Source organism: Sminthopsis crassicaudata, chromosome 5 (genome assembly GCF_048593235.1).
Source record: "Sminthopsis crassicaudata isolate SCR6 chromosome 5, ASM4859323v1, whole genome shotgun sequence".
Classification (NCBI taxonomy): domain Eukaryota; kingdom Metazoa; phylum Chordata; class Mammalia; order Dasyuromorphia; family Dasyuridae; genus Sminthopsis; species Sminthopsis crassicaudata.
In genome coordinates, this window is record NC_133621.1 from 90,522,311 (window position 1) to 90,545,793 (window position 23,483).

At 57.5% G+C, this 23,483-nt stretch overlaps 1 protein-coding gene across 8 annotated transcripts in view; it reads right to left on the reverse strand.

Annotated features, from left to right (window-relative positions):
• Positions 1–23,483, reverse strand: part of AGAP3 (ArfGAP with GTPase domain, ankyrin repeat and PH domain 3) — an 81,592-nt gene that overhangs the window by 13,252 nt on the left and 44,857 nt on the right. For 3 of the 8 annotated variants that reach the window (XM_074267479.1, XM_074267480.1, XM_074267478.1), the window contains exons 2-10: positions 19,329–19,387; positions 18,151–18,238; positions 17,876–17,961; positions 16,778–16,919; positions 16,087–16,221; positions 15,812–15,939; positions 13,045–13,203; positions 9,696–9,788; positions 2,859–2,963 (exon numbers count right to left, since the gene is read on the reverse strand). In XM_074267479.1, coding sequence (XP_074123580.1) covers positions 2,859–2,963; positions 9,696–9,788; positions 13,045–13,203; positions 15,812–15,939; positions 16,087–16,221; positions 16,778–16,919; positions 17,876–17,961; positions 18,151–18,238; positions 19,329–19,387 — 995 coding nt within the window. Of the gene's footprint in view, positions 1–2,858; positions 2,964–9,695; positions 9,789–9,945; positions 10,842–13,044; positions 13,204–15,811; positions 15,940–16,086; positions 16,222–16,777; positions 16,920–17,875; positions 17,962–18,150; positions 18,239–19,328; positions 19,388–20,735; positions 22,173–23,483 lie in introns of those variants that run through there. The other 5 variants (XM_074267477.1, XM_074267476.1, XM_074267475.1 and 2 more) reach the window with 4 other exon arrangements.

Below are 23,483 nucleotides of genomic sequence, written 5' to 3' on the forward strand. Positions count from 1 at the left end.
AGTTTCTACAAACAATTTAATTGATGTTGCAGATAGAATTAACAGAAGGTGATTGTGTGAATGGCTCCACTGGCTGCAAAATGGGGGAGGCTCTGGCTGGCTCTCTGGGGCTGGGCAGGAGCTGGGCTTGAAGCCCGAGGCCTGCCCACCTCCTTTTCCCTTCCATGTCGAGCAGAGCTCCCCCCCTTCCAGGAATGACTCACTTTTCTAAGGCCCTGGAAGGTGCTTCTCTTAAGGAGGGCAAAAAGATCTTGACCGGGTCAAAAACTTATTGCTGACTCCTTGGAGTTACTTCCCAGGGGGATCCACTGTCCCGGAAGCTACTCATTCATTAGCAGTTGTGGGAATGGAAGGGAGCTAAGGCGGCCGGCCGTGGTAATCGCATGGGGTCTGGTTGCCCTTGGCCCCAGCACCCCAAAAAGCCTACCAGGTTAAGCAGACATAAAGGCAGTAAAAGGGAGGGCGAGGCTGGCAAAAGGAGGCAAAGGTGTAAATGTCCCTGAAGGGTCCACGGCTTGTGAAAGGAGGGAACCAAGTTAGGATGCCCCAGAAGCCGTAACCTGAAGGCGGGTCCTCTGCCTGGGCACGAAGCACATGGCTCCAATCACTCTAACTTAGCACTGTATGTATATATTAGGTTATGCTCGATCCAAATTCTAGAGCTAATACTAACAAGGCCTCTGGAGAGCAACAAAGGCCGTTCTCTTGCAGGATGAAGCCCCTGAGGGCCAGAACTTGCCCAAGATTTCACCGGCCTAGTCTGCTGACTCACTAGCCTGCTGTCTCTCAGCCTATGCTCCCCATCTTTGAGTTGCCTCCTCGCTAGAAGGTTCAGTGTTGCTGGGGACTGGACCCCAAGAGGTCCCCACTCCCCACCCACAACACATGCTGCTCAGCACTTGCCGAGGACCCCCTGAAGAGCTCAGGCACAGAGATCCCTAGTGGGGTTCAGGGAAAGATGACTTTAGCAAATCTCTGGGTCATGATGCAGGAATGTAGGCACAGCTGAGGAAATGTTTAAAAGGCTGGAAAGTAGCTGCTCCTGCCTCACCCTATGGCTCTGAGACCACTGTGGGAGCCCAGCACCACTGATTCTGACAGCAGGAGGCCAGCAGAAAAGGGTCCAACATGGGGCCGGGGGGGAGGTGTGGAGAGGACACCCCACCGGGGATCATACACCAGCTGTCCTGGGCTCTGTCTCCTTTGGACTGGAGAGGGACAAGCAGAAACCCAGGGCCATTTTGATGTGGAAGTCAATAGGTGAAAACAAGGGGAAAAGGAGGGACAAGTCCGTGTTGGAGGTGTACCTTGCAAGCAGCAAGAAGCCATTGGTATGGTCTTTAAACAGGTTTAGGAAAGATTACCTAGGAAGGCAAACAAACTACTTCAAGTTTCATGGTGCTATTAAACCAATGGACATGGCAGGTGAGGAGAGCAATGAGTGTTAATTAGCCACGTGACATCAGACAGGTCAACCAAGGGGCCAAACTACATAGCTCCCAAGTCCATTTGGGCTCAGAAAAGCTCCTTCAAAATCTCCTGTCACTCCTCTGAGCTAGTTAGGGCTAGCCTCCCTAGCACCTGTAGCATGTCTGGACACTTAGCAAAGTGCCTTTCCCTCTATGGTCTCACCTGATGCTCAAAATGAGACTGGGAAGTAAATAGGACAGGTGGGATTCCGTCAGTGGAAGAGCCCCTGTCTCCAAGGCTTAGCCCCATCCCTTTCTTTCACAGCATTGAGCTGAGCTAATCATGCCTTTTAGGCAGAGGAAGGGCTCTCTCCATGGGAGAAGAGATTTGGCTCTCTGATTCTGCCTCAGAAACCAATTCCATGTGGCAGCCCTCCCTGACCTGGTCCCCTGGAGGTGCCAGCTGAAATTTCCCACCAATTCCAGAGTTAGTGTCCATGGCATTGAAAAGAAAGAAATTCAGAAAGGTCAGCCCGAGGAAAAGACTTCCCTGTGTCGGACTGAGGGCAACCTAGCCCCCGAACCAGAAGAACACTGTTAAAAATGTATTGACGGGTCTTGTCTGGGGACTATCAAATGTCCTTAGGAGGAGCTCCTTGGGGCTAAGGTGGTAGCTGAGGGATCAGGATCCAGAAAACTTTGGGCCGTGCTTGCCTGACAACTCAGGCAGATGTCAAGGAAGGGCTAGGGACCCTCTGAGGAGGCCACGGGCCCTTTGGGCCGGGGGCGGGCCCGGCCCACGTGCTGTGCTCGAGGGGCTGCTCAGGAGAACTCATTAGCCCCACAGTGGGGCGGTGACAGAGATGGATTCCAGAGACAGCTGTGTGCTGGAGCCACGCAGTGAGAGAGGGAGGGCGGTGGGAGAGGGAGCTGCTGCCACAGGGGCCACCGGGAAGGCAGGGCCAGGCTCCCCCCCCCCCCCCAGCTCCACTCTGCCTCCTCCCCCAATGTCACTGGGGCCCCAAGCCCACCTGCAGAGGCCCCACTCTATCCCACGGCCAGCTTGGCCACATTCTCATACGTGGGCCCGGGAGGCTCAGGGATCCCCAGGTACCTTTGGGTGATTAAAACATAATGATTCCATGACATCTGCACGTTTCTTTGTGAGAACCGTTTGTGGAACGGCTAGAGTCAGTGCTCCCTGACATGTGATAACTACCCTGCATGTCTCCCCAGCACCTCCAGGTTTGCAAAGTTTGCCCTGCTGTCGCAGTAGGCTATGTAAGTACGGCCGTCTCCATTTTACAGCCAAGGAGCCTGAGGCTCCCACAGAGATGGGATTTAAGCGGGGCCAAGGACTAGGGCCTGCAAAGTCCGAGCCGCTGTTCCCTGTTCTGCTCCTTCCCTCCCTCGCTCCCCCGGGCCCAACTGCCTTCCTTCCAGACTCACGTGTAAGCTGGGGTGGTAGGTGAGCAGCCCGTTGTCGCACAGAGTCACATACTTCTTCTTCCACTCCTTGTTCAGGGACTTGCCACTTCGCTTCAGCAGGATCCCCTGAGGGAAAAGGCAGGATCAAAACAAGGCAACAGCAGCCTAAGGTGCAGGGGGACAAAGGACTCGAGGTGACTGTTCACTCAGACCAAGCAGACTCACACTTGGGCCTGGGGAAACCAAGCAGACAGATCCATCCCCAAGGGAGAGGTAGGCTTATGGGATAACCTGGGGATTTTTCTCTACCTCCCCCACACCACCCTGGATAAGTGTTCCAGCCTAGCAGGGACAGTCGTGGCCCAGAACTTGAAAATCATCTCTGAGGAAGGAGTGAGGAGGGCTTAGACAGCTAAGGCTCCTGGTCACTGACTACGGATGGAAGCCATGGATCACCTCATCTTCCTCTCCACTTCCCTACTAAAATCTGGGCTGTCCAAGGAACCAGTGCCTCTGACATCAGCCCGAGAGAGCAATCACTCTTCAGAGGGGTAGGCAGTATGGTGGCTGGCTATAAGGAATCACGGGAAAGTGCCCAACAGTATACAGCAGGCGCCAAAGTGACATTCAGATGAGGACAAGGGAGAGGACCCCACGTGATTCCTCCAGAGCCTTTTACTGGAGTCTCAGGCTGGCCTGCCACAGCACAGGGATAACCCTAAGGCCTTCTCCAAAGGCTGCCCCAGGTCTTTCACCTGTCTCCGTTCCCACTCCTAAAACAGTTGATGAAGACACACCATTTGGAAGCATAAGAACTGAGCACTACAGAGAAAGGAAAGATGGCACCAGGAAGGTGATAGGGCGCCCAGCATCCCAACCCACTAACATGCTGAGCCTCCAAAACCTAGAAGAACCTCCTTGTGACAGATTCAAGGGGAAAGGGCAGTTCTATGGAGGAGGGGAAAGGAAAGAGTCACATAGTCCCAGAACTATGAAAACAGCAAGAGGAACACAAGAGAGACAAAGCTGTCATGGAGATGAGGGTTAGGGAAGAAATTGCCCGGGATGGAAGCTAGACAATTCTCTGTCTCTGGCCTGTTGTGGGCTAAGAGGAGGAAAAACAGACTGGATTCAGCACCTGTTCTTCTCTTCAGGCTCTTTTACTGAGAAAGCTGAGCTCCAGGAGATGAGGTTATCAGAACAATGGGAGGGGGACAAGAACTGGCTGGGGTCTCACGGAGGGGTATGTGTCTGGGGTGATGGTTACAATCCCAGTACCAATGTGGACTTTCATGCCGACCTTTTACTTGTGAATCCTTTCCCTCCTTTTCTTTCCTTCTCAAGAACAGGTAAGTGAAAGGCTGTGTGCGCAAAGGTGAGATGGGATCCTCAGCCATTAGGCAGTGACAAAGGTTGGTCGTGTCACAGGTAGGTGACCTCACCATCCAGGAGGACTGGACCGTGCCAGGTAACTGCATTCAGTGAGTTGGGGTGCAGGGATGGAGGAAAGGAGCAAGAGTGTGCCTTTTGGGAGAATGTCTTGTTATGGTTCCCCCCAAGTTTCTGTGCTGTGTGGTCACCTGCAGTTTACTCTCTTTGCTGTGAAGTTCCCCAAGGCTCTGGGTCTTGAGGCTTTTATCTCCTCTCCCTATACTTGGGCTAAGCTCATCATGGGTTCAGTTACCACCTCTAAGATGACTCCTAGCGCTATCTACCCTGCCCTTAGTGTTGGTCTGAGATCCAATATCACGTCGCCAACTTCCTGTAGGATGTTTCACGCTGAAGGTATCAGAGACATCTGAATTCAACATGTCTAAAATGTAATTCCTTCCCTTCCCATCTCCAAACTCAACCTTCTTCTTTTCTTCCTTCCTTCTTTCCCAAGATACCACCACCCTTCCAGTCATCCCAGTTGGCAAAAAAAGTTATTCTCAGCTCCCTCTCCCTACATAGCTTTCGGTTCTCTAATCTTGTTTGTGAAGACTGAGTTAGCATCCTGGATACCTTAGAATCAGAGTCAGGATTAGCAAAAGTCCTTGGTCTTTATTCCTGGTATTCAGGGGTAGGAGTGAAGGGAATGGACACAGGATCTCTACGACTCTCCTTTTCCTCCTCTACCGCCACAGTGACCCTGGCTTGTCTTACTCCACCCCTAATCCTTCCCACAATTCTCTGTATATACCAAAAGTTCGAGCCAGCACAGGATAGTGGGAAGGGCCATTTTCCAAGCATATTCTAATAGAGAATTGTCCACTAAGTAATTAGCCTTAAGTGCTTGGTTGTCCAACCTCAGTGCATCAACTCAAGAGTTTCAGCCCTTTACACTTGTTGGCTCTTTTCTACCTCCAGATCATCTGTCCCCTTCTCTCTGCACACACAGCCACCATTCTAGTTTAAGCCTGTCGTATCTGTCTGTACTCATGCAACAGACTCCAATTAGTTTCTCCTTGCCTCCCCTCTCCAATCTCCAACCTCCAGGCTGCCTCCAAACAGTCCCCTGCTTAATTACACAGAAAACCAATTATATTAAAGTATAGTTATCTAAATATATGAAAGAAAAAGGTTCACAGGCTTGGGGTAAGGATTTCTGCTCTAGAATCAGATACAAATTCTTCTGCTTGATATTAAAAGCTGATATTCACAATCTGGGGCTCCATCCAGCCCCGTCATACACAGTAATTAATTTATATACTGTAAAGGCTAGTTAGACTGGCCACATGACCCTCCACCTCCCAGTCCTTATGCCTTGCATAGGTCCAGAATGCACTCACTACTAATTTTGCCCCTTAGAAAACCTAGTTTCCTCAAAAATTCAGCTCAAGCAAAAATTAAAAAAAAAAAATTTCAGTTCAAGCAACATTCCCCCCATGAGGCCTTTTCTGACCCCCCTCCCACTGTGCACTCTGCCCTTTCTTATAGGTACAAATGCTGCCTGCCTCCTCTGCTAAAGCCCAAGCTTCCAGAGGGCAAGGACGGTGCCATTTTTGTACTTTCGGGGCCTGGCACGGAGCAGACACAGATAAAGGCTGGATGATCAGCCACTGACGGGCCTGGCCTGACACACCAAGTGTATGCTGAAAATGAAGCAGACAGGATTAATGTCAGCTCTGTTCTTTCTGCAAAGTGCCCAAGTAACAGCACCCCCTGCCCAATTCTCGGTGAAGGCCTGGATCTGCTGCCTGGAAAGCCATTGGGGCGTCCCTCTGCTCTGACCCATCAGCTCCTCCCACAGGACGTGCGCAGTCTGACACCTTACAGCCCGCAGTCCACATCGAGCCGGCCTGCAAGTGCAGCTCTGGCTCAAGATCCTTAGTCAAGTTTCACCATGGGTAAAAACCAGACTCGACCTTCAGGCTGCAGTTTGCCGGACCCTTTTCTGGTGGCTGAGAGGGGGACATCTGGGGGCATCTCTGCCACACCTGCTAGCTTATGTGACCTAGGCTTCCTCATCTGGCTGTGAAGTGGCGGGCAGATTCTGGGCTGGACCACGGTGCGGTCCATTCCTGCTCGAGGGCTCTGGAGCTAAATTCTCGGACAAATCTTGGGCCTGCGCTGCCCACAGCCTGCAGCGGCTCCATCTCCAAACTACCCTTGCCCTCCTCCCACCACTCTCTGCCCAAGCCCCTTCTTGCCACAGTGAAGCTCCTTAGAGCCTCACTAGGTCACAGATCATAACTCCCAGAGATGGGAAGAAGCCAGACCTCCCTTTGTCCTTGATCACCCGGAACTCGGATTAAGGGACATGGGGGAGGCCCAGCTGGAGTGGGAAGCCCTTCCCCGGGCAGCTCTCAGGCCTCCTTCCTGGGCAAGGGAGGAGATGAGCCAGCAGAGGCAGTAATGATGCTCGTTAGCTGAGAGGGCGTGGGATGAGCTGCCTCAGGCTGCGCGTAGGAGGCAGCTGCAAGATGGGGTCTGGGGACACTACCTCCCTCCCACTCCCTGGCCCGGCCCAGCCCTTCTCCCCCCCCCCCCCCCCCCCCCCCCCCCCCCGTAGCTCTGAGGAAGCATCCCCTTACCCCTGGTCTCTTCCCCACTCTGCCTGCCCTCCTCCCCCAACTCCTGCAGCTCAAAGGAGAGACAGCGATGGGGGTCCCTGTTGCCCTCCCCAGGCTGGGCTGGGGCTGTGCACGGTGAAGCAGGAAGCAATCTGGGGCGGAATGGAAGCGGTGCGGAGGCGACGGCCCCCAGAGGACCTGTTCCCACCAGCCGCCTCCCTCCCAGCTCCGCCAGCCGACTTAATTGCGGAGTCCGGATTGATTGGGAATGCAAATGGTAAATGAAATGCAATCTCTACTCCCAGCAGGAGCCGGGGGGCTGCGGAGGGGGGGAAAGGGGAAGAAAAGGAAATGGGGAGATAGGACAGGAGGGGGGCAAAGGGGAGGTGCCAGAGCAGAGCCCAGGAAGGACAAGGGCAGGGAGGGTGGGAAGGGGAAGGGAAGAATAGGGTGAGACTGAAGGGGAGGGATCAGCATCTCACTGGGGGGGGGGGGGGCCCCCCCCCGCAAAGGCCCAGCTGTCTGCTGGTCTTGCCACCAGCCTCTGTCCTGGGAGCTGGGAAATCCCCAGAGCCGCAGACATGCAGGGCACCCCTTCTCCCCCACTCCCAGCGGGTGCCCCACCACCAGCAAGTGCCAGAGAGCCCTGCCAACAGAGGAGGAGCCCCCTGCCGAGGCAGGGCTAGGGGAGGAGGTGCCAGCTCACGCCACTCCCACCCTAAGTGCAGAGGCCCCAGGAGCTGCATTCAGCCCTTCCTGCCAGTTACAAGGGGGAGCCCCCTCTAAAAGAGAGTCAAATGACAGAGGCCAGCGAGAAGAGCCTCTGCTCCCTGGGAGCTTGTGTCTCAGCACCTGGCTCTCCCTCCCTGGCAGACCCGCAGCAGAGAGAGGGATTGCAGGAGCCTCGTCTCCACCTCGAAGAGGCAGGGAGCAAACAGGCTCGGGCCCTGCCTCCTGCAAGGACGGCTCCAGGTGGGGAGAGGGCCATTAGAGAGCTGATGGATGGGCCCTTTACGGCTCTAAAGGGATTTGTCAACCTGAGAGTGGAGCCGGAGCGCCAGCTGTCAGCCCAGAGCACCGGGCCCACGTCATACCGTCTGAGTCACCCTGCCCGACTCCCGGGGTCGGGCTCAGCCCCGCGTCCTCACTAACCGACAGGACACAGTCCCCACAGATAGGAGCCTTCCCCTCTGTCTGCTCATGGCTGGGATCAGTCTGTCTCTCACACAGACATGATTCAAGAGAGCTGCCCTGCTTCCCCATACAGACACCCCAGGGGCCAGTGCTGCTCCCCTGTACAAACCTAGCATGGGATCTGATCATACCCTGTTATTCCCCCACTCCTATATAGACACAGGATTGATCCTACAGACATAAGACAAGAGCAGGGCTACGTATCTCCACACATACGCACAAACTGTCACACCGGGCCCCGAGTGCACAGGTTGCACCTTCCAGCCGGTGCTTCTCCCTCTCCCTGACACACACACACAAAGCCCTCCTCCCCACTGAGCCCAGAGCAGGCGCTCCGTTCTGTTGCTGACACACCAGGGTATAGGCACTGACTCAGTCCTTGAGCCATCCCAGCCTGGACCAGCTCAGAGCCAGGGATAAGACAAGCCACCCAAACTCTAAAACTCTACAAGGATGCAGCTACTCGAGAGTACGAGTGCCCCCTTCCGGGCAGAAAGGCAGCAGTGCAGGCCTCAGGTGAGGGGTGTGAGGCCGGCTCAGGTGAACCAGCCACGCCCCCAGGCTTTAAGGCCTGGCCCACACCCCAGAGTCCCTGCACACCTGGGTTGGGAGACTAACCAAGCCTGCCCAGGCTGCTGCTGCAAACATCCTGACCCACAGGCTGGCACTGGGGGCTGGGCCCCCTGGCTACACCCGGGTCTCTTATTCACATTACAGAAACCACACCGGTGTGGTCCAGCTCCTCACTGCAGGGAATTTCAGACACTTTCTGCTGACATTTAGATAGCCCGGGCCCACCACAGCCCTCCTCCCGGCATGTGCACAACAATCAGGTAAACTTTCTTAGCACTAAGGGCTGCATCCAAAGGAAAAGGGTCTGAGGTGGGAGGCCCCGGGCTATGCGGCAGGGGTGTCTGGCAATGCTGAGCGCTGATTGGGGGAGAAGACAGACCAGTCCCCGAGCTGGACATGGGGCTAACAGGATTGGGTCCTAGGAGCATCCCTGGCTGAATACAGGCAGGACAAATCCTTCTCCCGCTATGGAGCTTGTGGCTTGGTGACTTTCCCCTCTGCCATCAGGCAGGGGCTTGCTTTGGTGGAACAATCTCAGCCCCCAAGCTCTGCACTGAGTTCCCAGGCTCGCTGCCTGGCACGGCCTGTTGCTGCCCCCCTGTGGCAACTGCAGGCACAGCAATCGGGGATTCCCAGAAGCCGGCAGCAACTCCAACTGGCCACCTGGGCAGGGGCCGCCCCTTCTAGGCTCTCTAGCTCCAATTTTCCTGTGGCTCTTGCAAAAAGGAGCCAGAGATAATGAAGGGAGAGCCCAGCGTTTGCTTGATAACCTCGGGCTCTGAGGCTGCAGGAAGGCCTTGGGTGTCCTCTGGAGGAGAAGGGCAGGGAGGACGCTGTGTTTGGGGGGAGGGGGGCGCGTAAGCCTTTCCAAGCCCCCTGGTATTATCAAGGCCGGGTCTGCTGCTAGAGAGAGGCTGACCTCCCTCCTTTTTGCCACAGCAGACACTGAATAAACCCTGGCCGAACTAAGGAACAGGGGAGCCCTCTGCTCCCAGGCTTTCTCCGGCTCTCGCTGCACTGCTTGGAGGCTGGAGGAAGAGTGAGAGCAGCGGGGCCCCTCTCCCCGCTCTGGAGGGCGAACCGGCGAAGCGCAAACCTGTTTGATGGGGATGGCCCGGCCGCTGCCGATGCTGTCCACCTTGCCCTCCAGCGCCTTCTTGTCCCGCTCCAGGTCGGCCCCCTTCCGAGACTGAAAGAGAAGAGACACGGCGGTTAGATGGGCCCGGGCGGACGCGGCGGGAGCGGCCCACTCACACTCCTGGCTCCCTCCCTCCTCCTCCCTCTTCCTGGGCAGGGTCTGGCTGTGGACGGGGCGGCGGGAAGAGGGAAGGAAATGACACCACGAGTATTCCAACGGGTTTATTCTTACACACGGCACCATACAGAGCAGCAGAGGTCACTGGGCCAGGGCCGCCTCTTACAAAAGAGCAAGGACACGAAAATACCGAGGGCACAATGAGCGCACAGCCCGGGGAGGGGGGTCGGGAAGGGGGCGGTGGCTGGCAGCGCAGGGCACAACATCGGGGAGCAGAGTCCAGGAGGGAGCGGGCAGGGAGCCCGTCTACAACAGACACCACGGCTCGGTGCGCCGGGCACGCCAGCATGGCTGGAGGGGCACGGTGGACGGAGAGAGAGGAGAGAGAGAGGCGAGGGGGGGCCGGATGCCCCCACTGGGCGCCTGGGACATAGTCCACCCGAATTCGGCTCCTAGGAAATAGGGGGAGGCCAGAAAGAGGGGGGAAAAGGCAAGCGGCGGCGTCCGGAGCAGGAGCAGCAGTAGTCCATGCAGGAAGGAGCAGAAGGAAGGAGGGGGCAGGAAAGCTTCTCCCCCCAGGAGCAGCTGGGCTGAAGCAGGCGCGTGGACTCCCCCATCCCCTCTGGGGCCGCCATCACGCTGGCCTGGCCGACGGGCGTGGGGCTGAGCTCCCTTCTTCTCCATGCAGTGAGCCCGGCGCGGCGGTGTCCAGCCGGCCCTGGTCCCCCCAGGCGCCCCGCAGCTGCTGGCTCCAGTGTTCCTAGCCTTCCCTGGGGGTGGGGGTTAGTTACAAAGGTTCCTGTGGGTCTCTGGAGCGGGGAGCACGGCGGCCGCTTCTCATCTGAGAGCAGTCCCAAGGCCCGGCCCGCCTCCGGCCCCGCACAGGGGACAATGTCCAGAGGTGCTGTGTCACCACCTGGTCTTCTAATTTGGAAGGAGTTGGAAAGGCCTTTTTGTTGATGAAAAGTTGGAAACAGTGGCACATATCTGCAAATATCGAAAGAATAAAGATTTTGGCAAGTTATACTCAAGCCCGGCGCGGAGCGGGCCGGCCCCGGGGCGGGCAGGCCGGGCGCCGGGGGAAGGAGCAGCGGAGAGCGGAGATGTGATGGTGGCGGCGGTGGCCGTGGTGGGGGGCGCCCTGCTGGGAAGCCCGGGGGCAGCTGCACCGGGGCCAAGCGTCCGTCTCAACAGGAAATTTTCGCCACTCGGTGGCCCCCATCCCTCCTGCTCTGTCCTGCCCGGGCTGCGAAGAGCCACGGGGGCCGGAGGAAGCGCAGCCAGAGGGAGCGGGAAGAACAGACTGGGAATCGCAACCGTCCAGGAGCAAATCGTCGCCACGGGCAGCCTGCCCGAGCCCTCCCGTGCCCACCACCGCTTGGGTGCCCCCGGGCTCCGTGGCCCCTGGCCCATCCGGCCTTGTGGGGGGGAGCGGGACCGCTGCCACCAGGTTCCCCAGACAGATGGGCACTCCGGGTGGTCAGAGACCGGCCCGGCTCCCACGGGTGAGAAAAGGAATTCCAAAACAAAATGAGCATGGCAGGTCATGAGGGACGGGGAGGAAGGAAAAGGGGGTGGGGAGAGGGGGCCGACGGCAACGGCGAGCAGGGAGGGCGCGGGGGCACTGGCAGCACAGCAGGCACAATCGCAGGAACAATGGCGGGGGACATGGCGAGGACCGCTTTCCACGAGCAGGGGGTCTTGAGGGAAGGATGGTGATGGAGAGGGGAGGGGGGTGATCACCCCAAGTAGTGACGATGCGCGGGTGAGGTCCCCGGGGCGCACCCACCGTGACAGACAAGCACGAGGTCACACGGAGACAATGGTGCAAAAACTGAGGTCGCCATGGAAACGATGGAAAGGCAACACGGTCGCCATTGCAGATGGAGAGGATGGGAGGAGCGCCCGGTCTCGAAGAGGAGGCGAGGGCGGGGTGTGAGGTTACCGCCAGCAGCCAAGAGGACAGAGTGTGAGGTCACCACAGCAAGGACGCCAGAGTTGTGAGATGGGGGGGAGAGAGCACGAGCACGCCACAGTCATTGAGGAGCACCGTGAAGCTGATCATGGAGGGAGGGGCGGGGACCCGAGGGGACGAGGCCCGAGGCCCGGCGGGCGCTGATGGTGGTCGGCGTGTATGCGGGCAGACAGCGGCATTTACGACACTGGCGGCAGTGGGGGAGGGGGCACAGGAGCAGGCAACCCCCAGGCTGTTTCACAAGGAGTAGGAAAAGGGGGAGGGGGTGAAGCGATTAGCCAGGGTCAGAGACAGGGAAGTGCGGTAAGCGGGAGCCATCAGCAGGAGACCACCGAGCAGAGCAGGGGGGGGCGGCGGGGGCGCCGTGCGCATAAGCTGAGAGCAGCGGGGGGGGGGGGCTGGAGGACAAGGTGGAGGTGAGGGGCCACGGGGAGGAGCGGGCCTCTGGAAACCCTGGCCGTGGGCAAGGTTCCCGAAGGCCCGGGCGGAACCAGGCCTGGCTGGCTGGACACAGGGCCAGGCTGGGAGTCAGAACTCTAGGACCGGGGAGAGACGCACAGAGTGACGCAGAAGGACAGCCTGCCTGATGGCCGTGACGCCCCCCGCCCCCAAGTCCCCGTGGCAAGCTTCGAGCTGTGACCCCAGCAATGGTCCAGGGTGCAAGCCAGAGGTTCGGCCTTGGGGCCGATGGGGTGGGGGGATGGAGGGAGGAGCCGAGGGGTGAGCACAAGATCGCAGGGAGCCAGTGTCTGTAAATGGAGATGGCAGCGGGACCTCGGTGTCTGGGACGTCTGCGGGCGGTGTAAGAGGAGGAGGAGGAGCGCCCTTGGGGGGCGGGGCCCTACGCACTAGGAAACACTTTCCAGCTGGCCAACCAAGAGATGGGGAAGGAAGCGGGCGCTAACCCTGTCTGAGGCAGCCCTGAGCGCAGCCACGGCCTGCTCCCTGCCTCGGTTTCTCCATCTCCTCGGTCTCTAAGATCCCTTCCGGCTCCTCTAAGACTCTGGGGGGAGGCTCTAGGAGGGAGAAGGGGCAAGAGATGAGGAACCTCCGTGGGCCTGGGGAGGACTCGGAGGGGACGCCCTGGGCCGGGGAGCTCGGCCTCTGCCTCAGAAGGCCGGCCTTGAGCGGTAACTGACCCTTCTGGGGCACGGCCTGTCCCGTCCGGAGGGGGCTCTGGGAGCGGGCGGGGGAGGGAGAGGCAGGGCCACATACCGTGAAGATGTTGGATCGTCGCTTGGACTGCTTGCGGATGGGTGTGGGGGTGGAGGAGGCAGCGATGGTCTCGATGCGCAGCTCCCGCTGGCTGATGCTGGGGGTGGAGGGGACGGAGGATGAGTAGTCGCTGAAGGCGCTGCTGCCGCCATTCGTGGCCTGAGGACAGAGAGTGCTGGTGAGGGGGACTTCGGAGAGGGAGCTCTGGGGAACAAGATGGGGAATGGGGGGGGGGGGCTTCACACTGCACGGGCCTGAACACGAGTGCCCCCCAAGCGTGGGCTGAGGGACCAGAAGACGACGATGCTTGTCCCTCAGCCTGCCTCTGCCCTCGCTGTCAAGTGGGGGCGCTGAACAAGCCGTCTCCAAGCCAATGTCCTACAAGCGCCCTGGACTGGGGAGAGGAGGGGTCCCAAAGTGAGGGACCAAGAGGAAGAGCGGGGGAGACTCTGATTGGAACAGGATGGCCTTCCCCAAGCTGGCCATCCAGGGAGGCCCCAGAGGGGATGCAGCCAGAGCAAGGGGGCCTTGGTCGTCCCACAGGCCGGCAGCAGAACTCAGGGCTCTGTCCCCTCGCTGGGTGTGATGTGGAGGGGGAGGTGCGTTCATGGGAGGGGGTCCCAGACAGGTGAGCACCGAGAGAAGGCGAGCTTCCCCAGGTGTGTGCATAGAGGGAAGAAACACCGAGGGCCTGGGCCCAGGCCTGGATGGGAGGGGGAACAGAGAAGAGGGAAGCTTCTGGTCCGAGTCCTGTCCGCACCACAGGGACCGGATGGATGGGAAAGCAGACGAGGACACAGGAGGGAAACACAATGGCTTCCCCAAACGGGTCAAAGGAGAGGAACGATTTTTGGGAAAAGAAAAAGAGATGATCTAGAACCGAATGAAAAAATGCTCTGGATCACCAGTAAGAGAAAAGCCTATGAAAATAACTGAGACTTTACTGGCCCGTGGCCCAAGGATAAAAGCCCACGGAGAAGCAGCAAGACACCATGACAGGATCTGGCTAAGAGTTCTGCCCCCAGTGTTCACGGGCGGTGGGACAGGAGGCAAGTCGGCCAACTTCTCAGCACCCTGGGCGGTTCTCTCCGACAGAACCTGCCCGGTGGAGCCCAGCTCCAGGCGCAAAAGAAATCGGCTTATAATTCCAACTTATAAGTTGGAACCATTGAAGAAAAGTCATTGAACTCGTCCTATTTTGTTGGCCCAGCAGTTCCATGACTGGCCATTGACCCCAAGACAAATGAGGGAAGAAATGACCGAAGGAAAGCCAGAATGTTGACAGATGCACTCCTCTGGGGGAGGAGGGGCACCGACAGCAGACACCGCGGCGTCGGACAGTGCGGGGACGTGAAGCTGAAGGAACACTAGAGTGGCCTAAGAAAGGATAAAGATGAAGGAAGAATTTGAGAAACCCGAGTCGGCCCCCGGGAGGCAGAAGAATAAAATAAGAACCATGAAAAAAATCTACCCAATGTCCAAAGTAGGTAAAAAAAAAAAGTTTAAAAAAATACTAAAGCTATTCCATCTCAACTCAGTGCAATGGCTAGTCTTGGCTCCAGAGCAGAAGCCTGAGGATGAGGCGATGACGTGTCTGTGTCCCGCAGATTCACAAGCCACGGACTGTTAACTACCCGATTTGCTGACCTGTCTCCCTTAGGTATGCCAGAAGAACTTGGATGGGAGCGTCTCAGAGAGTGACGGAGATGCGTACAATGTTTTTGGACAAACAGAAAATGTTCCAGGCCTTCACCTCACAGGGCTCCTTGCTTTGGGGGGCCGGACGCAGCAGAGATGGAGAAGGATGCGTGTTAAATCCTCACTGGCTGAGTGCGTGGAGCGCTGACCGGAGTGCCTCCGCCCACCCCAGGAGGAGAGAGGAGCCTGTGCTAACCCGCACCTTCACTAGCCGGGCTTGGGCCGCCGAGTTCTGGGAGCTACTCGGAGAATCATGCCCTGGAAAGCATTCTCTCGCTCTATTTTCCTCTCACTCACGAAGGGCAGCTGCCCCTCCCCCCCAGGCGGCTTGCACACTGGAGTATTAAGGAAGTTAGACCTGGGTCCCTTCTGTTCACTGGTGCACGGAGGGCATATGGGTCAGGGCAGCTAGGGGGCGCTGTGGAGAGAGCCCCAGCCCTGAACTTAGGAGGATCCGAGTTCAAATCCGGCCTGGGACACTTAACACCTCCTGGCTGTGTGGCCCTGGGCGAGTCACTTAATTCCAATTGCAAATAAACAAATAAATAAATAGAAAAGCCTATGGATCCATGTGCCAAGGGCTCAGAAAAATAGGAAATCGAATTTGGAACCCAAAAATTTCTTTAAATAACACTATAGAAAATTTCACGTGTAATTGGGAACCGGTTAACCGAATATGTTTTTGAGGGGGCGGGAGGCACCGGAGGCAGTGTCCGGAGCCCCAGGGTTCCAGGAGATGAAGTCTCGCCCCCAGGGCGCCACCAGCCCTGACTGCCCTTTCCCCTTTATTTCGGAGCTTCCGGTGGGCGGGGCTGCTCTCCCTGACAGGGTGCCTCTCCGGGCGCTGGTTCCGCCGCACGTCTGTGCACCCAGGACAGAGGGGGCGGGCTCGGGGTCCGGGAGCTGGGGGCACTCTGGGGAGGGAGCACAAACCGCAGGGGGCGCTCGAGCGCCTCTCCAAGGCCATGCCAGCGGGGCTCGCGGACGGCGCAGGACACAGCGGCAAGCCAGCGCAGCGGGGGCGGGGGAGGGGAGTCAAGCGGGGAGGGGGCGCGCGGCGGGCCCACACCTGGTTGATGTGCACGGCTGGGATGGAGGCGGCGGACACGGCCGAGTGGCTGGGAGAGTTGGGGAGGGACTTGCAGGGCCCGATGGCTAGCTGTTGCTTCTTCCGCAAGGCCACCACCTTCTGTGCCACTGCAGGGGACAGCACAGTCAAGTTACCTCCTCTGGAGAAAGGGGAAAGCCCGCCTTAAAACCGCCCCTGCAGCACCGCGCCGACAGCCTTCCTGGCCTCCCGGCAGGGGGCGCCGCTGCGCTCCGCCCGCCCGCGCCCAGCGTTACCATCCTGGAAGACGCGCTCCACGTTGAGCCCGTAGGTCGCGCACGTCTCGTAGTAGGTGCAGCGCTTCAGGTCTGTGGAGAGCTTCCGGGCACGGCTGTCGTCGATCACCCGGGGGTTGGCGGCGCTGATGGCGTCTGGCGGCAGCGGAGGAGAGGAAGAGGAGTGAGCCCCGGGAAGGAGCCCGAGAACCCACGGAGGTGGAGACCCCGGTTGGGGGAGGGGGGCTGCAGGCTGGGAGCCCTGCAGGAAGAGCCCCGGGGGAGGACGGGCTCCTTTGCCAGAGGCGGCTGGAAAGGAGCCTGTGCCAAAGGCCCCCTTTCTGTGCCCGGGCAGAGCCTTTCAATGCTCCGACAGCTCTAAGTGCACAGGCCTCAAACGCCAAGGTCTTTCAGGCCTAAGATCGGCTGAGATCTTTTCTAGCTCCAGAACTTTCTGATCCTGCGCTACCTGAGGAAGGCGGCCGCGAGGGCGGAAGGACAGGTGATGAGGTAAAGGAAGCTTTAGTTCTGGGCGGGGGGCGGGCATGGGACGATGGGGGCCGCGCGAGGCCGCCCATGGACCTAAGTTCAGTCCAGAAGAACTGTGGCTCAGGCCCGGACGCAGCACACCCTTCCCTTCCACGTCCAAATCCCGCTAAGCTCTAGAAGGCTCCTCTGGAGTTCCTCCCTAGCCCAGCCTCCCCAGCCTCACCCTGAGTGCCCACCAGGACCATGGGCACCTCGCTGGCACTACGGTAGCTGCAGAGCCGAAGGAAGTAGTTGTACACCGTCTGGAAGCTGATCTCATCCTCCAGGCTGAACACGAACACCACCGCGTCCACCCAGGCTGCAAACTGCAGGGGGAAGAACAAGTCCCATCACCATGTTTCTGTCCACAGCCGCCCGAAGTCCCTCCTTCTGCCCTTCCCAGGACCCCCCCCCCCCAAGAAAGCAGCATGGAATCATGGGACTGGAATCATGGGACTGCAATGGGAGACCCGCATCTTCCCAGCTGAGGCTGTAAGGGCCCTGCCCCGCTGAGAGGGCAACGGAGGGCTACATGCTGCTACACGAGGAAGCACTTCCCTTTTTCTGGCGGGAAGGTGAGGGACAACAGGTCCCCTGATATCGGGGCAGGGTCGTCGGATACTTCAGTGTTTCCCATTCACCAAGTATGCAGGAAGCATAGATACAGAATTAAGGCAAAAGAGCTCACACTAACAGGGGGACAACAAGCACACAAAAACGCACAAGCACGCTGTATGTGGGGAAAAGAGGGAATGATTACAAGGAGGAGGACCCTGGAAATAAGAGGGAGTAGGAAAGACTTCCTAGATTTAGTTGGGCCTTGAAGGAAGCCAGGGGAGACAGCGGGCAGGGAGGGGGCTCCAGGCCAGGGGGACAGTCAGAGAAAGTGCCCAGAGCTGAGAGAGGAGGAGTGTCTTTGGCAGACTGGCCAGGAGGCCTGTGTCATGAATCAGAGCACTGGTGTGAAGTGTCAGAAGGCTTCCAGGGTAGGAGGGCCCCAGGTCACGAAGGGCTCTAAGCATCAAACAGAATTCTCTATCACTATCTGTTGTTTTTGCTCAACTGGTTTTCTTGGTGGGGGCTGTGAAGTAGAAAAACACAAAGCATCAATAAACAATCATCCCGGTCCTTCTATTCTTAAAATCCCTATCTCTACTTGGAAGTCTGAAGAAAAGAGGGAGAGAGACAGAGATAGTGAGAGACAGAAGCAGAAAGAAAGAGAGGCAGACAGATAGACATACACACACACAGTGTTAGTGGTGGGGGGAGGGAGATCAATCACCTGGAGCTCAGGGGGGCCTCCTTCATCTCGTATTAGCAGCAGGTAACTCTGGCCATCCACTACTATCTCCTTCTTAAATCGGCCCCCTGGGAATAGAAAACATAATTAGGATCTCACCTCAGGGAGGATAAAGAAAGAAACTGGAGAGGGGATTGGAATGGGAAGGGAGGGCTGGGGAGAAGCATCAAAGCCATCTCTCTGGGAAGCTGGAAACAGGAAGAGGCAATAAATACCAAGTCATCCATGGTGGGTCACCCAAGACCCAGAAGACTCACCTTCTGGGGACTCCTCCTGGACGTAGGTCCCTGTCAAATACCGATGCACCAGAGCTGACTTCCCGCTAGACAGGTTCCCCACGATGCCCTGAGGGAAAGGCACAGGAGTGAGATAAGGGGGCAGAATGAGGCAAGAGGTGTGTGAAAGGGTGAAAGTGTGGAGAAGGAAGAGACGGAGCAAGCAGAGTGTTCTACAGAGAGCTTTTCACAGGGAGTGTTGGGGTATTAATATGGGTATCAGCGAGAAAAGACACATGGTGCAGTGGGATCAGAGTGCTGGGCTTGCAGTCAGGAAGAACTGTGTTCAAATGGAGCCCCAGATACTTAATATCTGTGGGGTCTGGGCAGGTCACCCTCTCTTTGCTTCAATATGCCCAGCTGTGAAACAGGGATCGTAACAGTACTTACCTCTTGGGTTATTGTGAGAATCAAGTGAGATGACAAGTTAAAAAGCACTTGGTATAGTGCCTGACACAAAGTAAATGCTAACAAATGTTAGATGTTATTATCAGCTAATATTAGAGTGAGTATAAGAAAAGGATGGAAGGAACAGACATTTTTTTTTTTTAATTCCCCCCCCCCCAGGCTGGGGTTAAGTGACTTGCCCAGGGTCACATAGCTAGGCAGTGTTGTGTCTGAGACCAGATTTGAACTCAGGTCCTCCTGAATTCAGGGTTGGTGCTCTATCCACTGCGCCACCTAACTGCCCCTAAGGAACAGACATTTCTTAAGGGCCAACTGTGTGTATTGTACAAATCTTATCTCATTTGATCTTCACAGGAACTCTAGAACATTTCACAGTTGAGGAAACTAAGGCAGATATCTAGATCTGTCCTCTATGCCTCCATGCATAGAGACAGAGTTTTTGATAGTGTTGGAGTTACTAATATGGGTATCTGAAGACATGGTGCACTGGGCAGAGTCCTGAGCTTGCAGTCAGGAAGACCCAAGTTCACACTTGTTACTAGCTGTGTGACCTGGGCAGGTCACCAGCTGTTTGCCTCAGTGTCCCCTGGTGTAAAACAGGGATCATAATAGAATAACAGAGGAAGAAAGAAGAAATGGGTGGAATGACATTGGGAATAAAAGGAGAGAGACTCAGCTATATGGCTGGTACTTTGCCCAGCTTGAGGGCAGGTACCCTGATCTTAGCCTCCCTCCCACCTGCCTTCACTTACCACTTTAAGTTCGGGGACAGAGCGGCTCAGGGTCCATTCTTGGCTATTGACAAACGAGTCTGTGGGGCAAGGAAAGACAAGAGAACCATTAGGGATGGGTAGCCCCTTTCACATCTCCTTCTCTGGCCCCTTTTTCGTTCCATACATTGGCTTCCAAGGACTGGATGTCCCTAGGAGCAGTCCGGCCCTGCCGGCCAGCCCTCAAAGCCTGGTCCTGGCTGTTGGTGCCTTAGCTTCCCAGGCCCTCTTTCACCTCCTCCCACTCTGGATACTCGAGAATGGCCCCAAGATTTCCACTGCAGGCCCCGAGACCATTTCCGAGGCGGGCCTGGCACTTGGCAGGGCCCAGGAGCCTCCCACAGCGAGTAGAAACAACTCCCCAGGAGGGTGGGGCCACCCACCGCATTCCTGAGCAGAGGTAAGGAGTGGGGAAGAGCCCCTCCCTGGCCGACCCCATGGAGCCTGGGGCCCAGCCCCACTCTCCAGCCCAAGCTCCTGCGACATGAGGAACTCCCTCCTTTTCTCTTTGCTAGAGCCTGCTCCTCCCCCCCCAGCCTCCCCTCACTTCCCCAACCATACCCGACACTTGATTTGCTTTCCAGTGAGCCTTGTTAGGGACACACCCCCCACAGCAGCCAGGGAAAAGAGCAAAGGGGAGGAGGAGAAAGGAGCAGCCTCTCCAAAGCGCTGCTGCCAGCCCTAGCCGGACGGCTCTCCCAAACCCCGACCCTCACTCCCTCCTGATGTGTGGATGACTCCCATTGCAGTTTATGACCATCTTTCTGAGTGGTTCCTGTTGTGCTTTCCCAGGAGAACAGAGGGCTGCTTCTCTCTGGGAAGGAGCCCCAGAGTCTCCCCCAAATCAATTCCCTTCCCTTCCGAGAGTGTTTAGGCTCCAAGTGCACAGCCCAGCCCTGGCTTCTGATGTCCTGCTTCATCCCACCCTCCTTCTGCCAAGCTTCCAATTCCACATGTGCAAAGACAGGTGGTCCCCTCCCTGCCCTCAAAGATTTGCCATTCTGTTCTCTCCAGGAGGGAATCTTCACTCTGAACCACGCTCCGACCCGCAAGGGCTAACCCCACACGCACTGCCAACCTTTGCCCAAAAGACTCTCCTTGTTCACATTTTCCTAGGCTGTAAGAAAGGCCCAATCCTTAGTTTACAGATAAGGAAACTGAGGCCAAAGAGCACTGGCTACCTAACTCAGCAGGGAGGGCCCACAGCCCGTGGCTCTAGGAAACAAGCTGCAGGAACATGCCCGTTGTGTGCCTGGCACAAGAAGTCAGGGGACCGGATCCAGGTTACCTGACTCCTGGCCATAGGAGGCAAGTGCCCAGAGGAAGCTTTGAGTGCCAGGAGCCTGCCTGAAGGGGTCCTCCCTGGGCAGGACTGGCCAGCCACCTTACCCGATGCCCGTGGAGAGCTCTGGACCCCCAGGAGAACGGGGGCCGTGGCCGCTCGCCGGCTCCACAGGGGTTCCCGGGCCAGAGAGGCTGCAGATGACCCAGAGTCCTTCCTGCGGAAGCGGCTAGTGAGGAGTTTCCAGAGGCTGGCTCCTGTACTGGGACGGGTGGAGTCTGGGGCCACCTGCCTGCCCTCGGGGTACAGCAGGTCCCTGCGACTAGGGAAGGCATGGAGGGAGCTGGCATCCCCATCGCTCTTGGTTCGAACCCGGGCCCGGGGCAGCAGTCCTGACTCGGAGCGACGGATCTCCTGGCCCCTACGAAGCCGGAAGCTGAAACTTTTCCTCAAAGCCGAGAAGCCCTTTCGGGGGGACTCAGTGCTCTTCCCACCGCTCCCCCGGAACACCTGCCAGCGCTGGCTGCTCCAGAGCGAGCCGCCTCTCAAGAAGCCCGAGCTCCCTGAGCGGCCCAGGCCCCCGCCTGTCCCATCAGCTCCCGAGAGCTCCAGCCGGTTCACTTCCAGAAATGTCATGCTGGTGGGCCGGGGCCGAGGCTTCTTCTCTCCCAGGGCCCGGCTCCTTCTAGGGGCCTCAGGACTGGGAGGCGTGGAGGGCTCAGGGACGCAGGTCGGGGGGAGCCCCAGGGGCTCGGGGCTGGCTCCACCAGGGAGCCCGTCAGAGAGCCTGTCAGACTGGCTCTGCTGGCGGCCGGGGCGCGGGCGCAGAATGCTCAGAAGCAGGCTGCGGGTGCTGGAAGGGGCTGCCCCAGGATGCGCAGCACAGTAGCTCTTGGGCCGGGAGGGCTGCTCCCTGGCGGCACAGAGGGCAGCCTGGATGGCCCAGGCGGAGGAGCCCTGCAGGTCCAGCGAGTCAGAGACGCTGAGGGTGCGGCCACAGGCGCCCCTGGGCCGCTCCCTGCTGCAGCTGTCACCCCGGGGCCAGCCCCGCTCCATGCTCAGGGGGCAGGGGGGCCCAGGTCCATGGCGAGGGGGGCGGGGGAGGGAGGGCCGGTGCCACCAGGTCTTTGGGGGGGCGCTGAGCACCTGGAGCCCGTGCCCAGGCCTCCCTCCCGGTGTCCCTCCCTCCGATCCACCACCAGCACCTGAGAGCAGCAGCCCATCAGGCAAGCCCAGACCTGGAGAGCCCCAGGAGCCAGGGCTGGGGAGGGAGAGTTGGCAAGCCTGGCCTGGAACACCTGGGATCGGAGGCAGCTGAGCCGGCCCGGTGGCTCTCACCCAGCACCCAGAAATCCAGAGGGCAGGAAACGGGTCAGGGCATGGATCGAAGGCGAGCTGGCCGAAGCATGGCTGGAGGGACCCCAAATTCATGCAGGTGCTTCAGGGGAAGGGCTGGCGGCTCTTGGCCCCCACTGATGGTCTCCCGGGAAAAAGGGGCTTGCTCCAAGCAGGAATGGCTTCGACTCCTTCAAATGGCTTCCGGAGGGAGACTGTCTGGGCAGGACTTCAGATGTTTCCCCAGACTTTTTTTTTTTTTTTCCCTCTCTGGAGACTATAAAAACCTGGGGGAGATAGTCATCTGTCTGGGCCGGGCTTCCACCTACTGCTGTGGGATCAACAGCTAACCCCTGGGCTTGGACTCTACCTTTCTAAGCTAATGACTAACTCCGAGACCCTGGAGCCACTAGTTTCTCCCAAGCAGGTGCAACAGTTACCGTCCAGCTCATCTAAATCCCAGGGTCCGGAGGTGGGACTCCTTTTCTGGACTAAGGGCTTCATCACTAACTTGGTAAATCACAGGGCTTTTACAGGGGGAAAAGGACAAGGGAATGTTCCTTTGTTAAAGTTCCCAAACTCTAAACACTGAGCTTATTAGGCAACTGAAAGTTGCCCCAAACATCATCTGAGAAGAGAGAAATACTTGGTTTTTTTTGTTTGTTTGTTTGTTTTTTTAATCACTTGTTTAAACAATACCATCAGGGTCATAAATTAGTGCCATAGGATGATGGGTTAAAGGATTCAGGGATGGGTGTATGGGTGTGTGTAAGTGGGAGGGGGAGCAGATAAGACAGAGAAAGACAGAGAGACAGAAAGGAAAGGAGAGAAGGAGAGAGACAGACACAGAGACAGAGACAGGGAACAGATAGAGACAGACAGAGAGACAGAGAGACAGACAGAGACATAGACACAGAGAGAGAGAGGGAAGGAGGGAAGAAGAGAGAGAGACAGAGATAGAGACAGACACACAGACAGATTCAGAGAGAAACAGAGACAAACAGACACAGAGAGAGAGACCGACAGAGACAAAGAAAGACAAAGACAGATTCAGAGAGAGACAGAGATAGAGAAAGAGAGAGGGAGGGAGGGAAGGAGGGAGAGACAAGCAGACAGAGACAGAGAAAGAAGGAAGGAGGGAGGGACAGGACAGAGTGAGAGAGGGGAGACACACACATACAGAGAGAGAGAGAGAGAGAGAGAGAGAAGGAGGGAGCGAAGGAGAAAGAGAGAGAGAGAGGGAGGGAGGGAGGGGGAGAGGGAGAGAGAGAGAGAGAGACAGAGAGAGAGAGAGAGAGAGAGAGAGAGAGAGAGAGAGAGAGAGAGAGAGAGAGAGAGAGAGAGAGAGAGGCAGAGACAGAAAAAATTAGGGAAGGAGAAAGGGAGAGAAAGAGAGACTTTAGCCTTGAGAAAATCAGACTCAGGGGAGATGATATTTTTAAGTCCCTCAGGGGCCATCTTGAAGAAGAGGGAATTAGATTCCAGCTTTTGCCATGAGAGCAAAACTAGAAACAACTGAT